Consider the following 4,822-nt stretch of genomic DNA (forward strand, 5'->3'; position numbering starts at 1 on the left):
GATTCCTGGTTTTCATGCCTGAGCCCAGATCTGTATTACTTTCTTTCTGTATCACAGTCTTGTACTGACTAGGCTCTTTTCAATGCTATCATGAAGAAGGACCAGACTCAGGTTAGATTTAAAGGTATGGATGTATGTGTGGGATTCACCTCTGTATGCTGTGAATACCATTGATTAATAAAGAATCTGTCTTGGGCCTGGTGGGGCAGAATAGAGGTAGGTGGGGAAAACTAAATTGAATGCTGGGAGAAAGAAGGTAGAGTCACGGAGAAGCCATGTAGCCCTGCCAGAGATAGACACTGGATGGAACCTTGCTGGTAAGCCACAGCCACATGGCAACACACAGATTAATAGAAATGGGTTAAATTAAGATGTAAGGGTTAGCAATAAGAAGTTAGAGCTAATAGGCCAAGCAATGATTTAATTAATACAGTTTCTGTGTGGTTATTTTGGGGCTGAGCAGCTGGGAACAAACAAGTGGCCTCCTATTACAGATGTAAGTTCACACTACAGTTTTGCTTTAAGATTGTGTCAGAACTCTTTTATAACTGTGTCCCAATGGTACATAGACAGTGTCTTTCCCTTCTTCAAACCAGCCTGAGATAGAGCATGTTCTATCTATCTATCTATCTATCTATCTATCTATCTATCTATCTATCTATCTATCTATCTACTTTATATCTGTAGTTTAACTTAGCCTTCTTCCCACTGTCCGTCCTTCTGTCTGTCCCTCTTTTCCATCCCATCCTCTTTCCCTTCTTGGTTAAAGGGTCTCCCTCTGTATCCAGGGATGACCTGAAGCTTGCAGGTCTTTCTAATGCTGATATCAAAGATGTGCACAGCACACTTGTCTGTAGTGTAATTGCACTGTGGTCAATTTTTAACTATCAATATGGCGGGGCTATGGTGGAGCATATCTTTAATCCTAGTACTCAGAAGACACAGGCAGATGGATCTCTGTGAGTTCAAGGTCAGATTGATCTGCATAGTAAGTTCGAGGATAGGCAAGGCTATGTGGTAAGACCTTGTCTCAAAAACAAGACAAAACAACCAAACACAGCTAACCAACCAAACAAATGAACAAACCTTTTTGATATGATATGTCACAACCATATAGAATTGGAAAGAAATACACAGTTAAACACTGCTGTCAGTGCATGATATAATATTTTATCGTCTAGAAGACATGGCTATAAATAGCCAAAGAGCATAAATAAAACAACTGGGAAAGCATGAGTTTAAATATTTATTATCTTTGTTTTAATAGAATTTACTTCAATTTGAGCTTGTATAAATTAATTTCTTAATGCTGTTTGGATAGATTTATTATAATAATTCTATTCTTTTAAATAACTAAAATAAGATTTTTTTTTTACTTATATGTATGTTGTGCAAGAGGGATGCCTACAGAGGCTGGGAGAGGATTCCTGATCTCCTGGGGCTGGAGTTACAGGTGATTGTGAACTGCCTAATGTATGTGTTGGAAACAGAACTTGAGTCCTCTGGAAGAGCACTTTCAATTGCTGAGCTGTTTCCCCAGCCTCATGCCATTTCCTTCCTCCTCTAGGACAGAGGAGTGATGTGGTAGTCTCTGGTAAAACAGCATGAAGGGAAGCACAAATTAGGACTGAGAAGAAAGTTGTAACAATGTAAACGTGACAAGATTATACAAGGAAGAGAATATTAGTTGTAGGCACATGATAAAAATGACCGTCTATGAAAGGAAAAATTGGGCAAATGTGTAAACCTGATTATGATAATTTTCTTATGAATAACTTGAAAATTTCCATATTTTCAGAATATGGAAAAGGCAACATTTGCTAATCTAAATATTATCTGAAATAGTTAAGAAAGTTCTAGAAATATGTTCAGAAATATTGATGATTCACATAAAATATTTAGAAATATGGGGAGTTGGAGAGATGGCTCAGCAGTTAGGAATGCTTATTGTTCTTACACAGCACCTGGATCAGATCCTAGCATACACACCACAGCTCACAATTGCCTATAATTCCAGTCTCAGGGCATCCAGTGTTTCTTCCAGCCTCTGAGGACTCCTGCACACACATGGTTTGCATATATACATTTTCTAGAGATTCCCTAAACATATGCAGGCACAAATACATGTACACATACAAAACACACCTATATTACATGAACCCATTGCATGAAACCAATAGCAAATTTTCTAACTTTTCAGAAACACATTTTCAATGATCCATTAATCAAAAAAGTTTAAAAGCTACACAAATATTAGTCCCTCTAATATTTCAAAAGGATTTCAGTCTATCCATTGATTCAACATGGTTTAAAATACATGTAGCGAAACTCATTGCTTAAATTTGATTTTAAATACACATTACCTAAAATAAACATTATTGCTAAAAATAAAACATTTTACTTCTATTTTTAAGAGTTAAATTAGAAATAATACCCTAAGACTTATTTTAATAAGACTTGTTGATAATCAGCCTGTTTATAGTTTTCAGAACATTTCCTTCATGATGTGAAATTTCTGAGAATCTTATACAAAGAAATTTCAATCAGGATCTTCATCGCTTGTTTGTAGAATTTGCCGCAGGGAGTATTTTCACAGGACTTTGAAAGTATTAGCTACTACTGACAATTACCTAATCATTAGTCATGATTGAGTTTAACAACTGTTTTCTAGAATTCCAGAAAATTTAACCATCAACTTAATTGAAACTGTACTGGTTAAGCAGGATCAGCCAGGAGAGAAGTGTACAGGAAGCATTTATAATAGTTCAGAGAGTGGGAATAAAACCCATAGAGATCTAGGGTGCCTCATAATTTTGAAATTGTTAGGGATCTGATAGTCTGGACCCTGACGTGACATCCCTTCAGAGTAAGGGCAAATTCTTGTGTTCACATTTAACACCACTGGTAGTTAATCTACTAATGCTTTGACCACAGGGGAAGCAGAGTTCAGTGATGGGCTTCCTTCCTAGAAGCACTTACTGCTGACAGACTGGACCTCAGAGCAGAAAAGGGCTGCTGTACCAGGGCATTGCTGCTTTGCACATCTGGAGTGCTGAAGTATCAGTGGTGGGGAGGAATCCTTGGCCTCGAGAGTTTTTGGTCAAGGTTACCTTACAGTTGCAAGAAAGGTACCCATTGTTTCAGGCCTGCTAGTCATTGAAACCTGTTAGAGACAAGGCTCCCAACTGTGGGATATCTAATGTCCGCATGGCTAGAAATGTTTACCATGAGTGGCTTTCTGTCAAACCAACTGGAAGCTGCACTAGGAGACTGCGCATGACGACAACACCCTTCACTCTACATCTTGAGCAGCTGTACATTTTGTTGTAACACAAGCAGAACTGGAGTTGAAGCAAGACTCAGGTGCCCATCGCATCTCTCCTGTTGTACACATCACTCATTCATGCTCCAATTACCAATTTCTCCCTAATGTTGTTCAACAAGTCTTAATATATCTACCATGTGGGCCTAGTATTAATCCTCCTGCCGTAAGTGTTTCTCTGTTAGGTATTTTTGGAGTCCCCATTTTTCCCCAAAAGCCTCCAGAATGCCCTCTTTACCTCCTTGTTCCTCAGAGTGTAAATGAGAGGGTTGAGCGTAGGCATTCCCACGGCATAGAAGAGGCCAAAGAACTTGCCCCTCTCTTGAGCATAGGGATTTTTGGGCTGCAGGTAGACAGCAATGACTGAGCTGTAGAAGAGGGCAACAACAAGGAGGTGGGAGGAACAGGTCCCCAGAGCCTTTTTCCATGCTTCAGCAGAGTTTATCCTCAGCACTGCCCTGGCAATGGCGCCATAAGAGATGAGGATGAGGCTCAGAGGCACAACCACAAGGATGACACTGGACACAGCTAACTGAATCTCATTAAAAGTAGTGTCCCCACAGGAGAGTCGAATTAGAGATGGCACTTCACATAAAAAGTCATCTATCTGCCTATGGGGACAGAAGGGCAGTTTGAGGGTGGGAGGTGTCTGAACTATGGATTGAAACAAACCAATAGACCAGGCCACAGCTGCCAAATGCAAACACAGGCGGGGGTAGATGATGGTGGCATAGTGCAGGGGCTGGCAGACAGCCACATAGCGGTCAAAGGCCATCACTGTCAGGAGGATGCACTCAGTGGTTCCCAAGGAGAGGAAGATGACGAGCTGGACAAAACATCCCAGGAAGCTGATGGTCTTTGTAGGGCCCCAGAGGTTGACCAGCATCTGGGGCACACAGGTTGTGGTGAAGCAGAGGTCCAGGAAGGAGAGGTTGGAGAGGAAGAAGTACATTGGAGAGTGGAGCCTGGGATCCAGTGTGGACAGCAAGAGGATGAGTGTGTTCCCCAGGAGCATGAGGAGGTAGGAACACAAGACCACCACAAAGAGAATCTTTTCGAGGCGTGGGTGTTCAGAGAAGCCCAGCAGGATGAAGCCCACTGGGGAGGTGTGGTTGACCATGGCCTGTTTCTGCTATGAATCCAACTGGAGTTACTCTCCCATCATCATGATTCAATGTGTCACGAAGTTCTGCTATTTGGACATTTCTGCCTTTGTCTTCTTGGGCACATATCCCAGCAGCTCCTTGTGTTCTCTTCCTGCCCCTGGTCTTCTCCTACTGCTCTGGTCAAATGTCTAGGGATACCAAGGAAACCCAGAACAGATGAATCCTTGTACTAGATCCTCTGATTGTTTGGTTATGGGCAAAGAAGCTGATTAAAAACATAAATTCACTAATTAGTTTTCATTGTCATTACAGATAGTTCCTAAGCATATGTGATGATCTGAACACTGGACTGTTGAAGTTGTTCCTTCTGTTTGGTATAAATGACAATGAGTTG

General features: G+C 41.0%; 1 protein-coding gene across 1 annotated transcript; it reads right to left on the bottom strand.

The window, feature by feature from the left end:
* Positions 1-3,503: 3,503 nt before the first annotated feature.
* LOC126494269 (olfactory receptor 2H1-like) lies at positions 3,504-4,442 on the bottom strand. Its single transcript, XM_050131522.1, has one exon. It carries the CDS (start codon positions 4,440-4,442, stop codon positions 3,504-3,506), a length of 939 nt encoding a protein of 312 aa, XP_049987479.1.
* Positions 4,443-4,822: the final 380 nt, after the last annotated feature.

The sequence above is a fragment of the Alexandromys fortis genome, unplaced genomic scaffold (genome assembly GCF_014885135.2).
Source record: "Alexandromys fortis isolate MF-2015 unplaced genomic scaffold, M_Fortis_MF-2015_v1.1 scaffold_372, whole genome shotgun sequence".
NCBI lineage: Eukaryota > Metazoa > Chordata > Mammalia > Rodentia > Cricetidae > Alexandromys > Alexandromys fortis.

Coding starts and splice junctions, on each gene's coding strand:
- LOC126494269 (XM_050131522.1), bottom strand. CDS start 4,442: ATGGTCAACCACACCTCCCCAGTGGGCTTCATCCTGCTGGGCTTCTCT.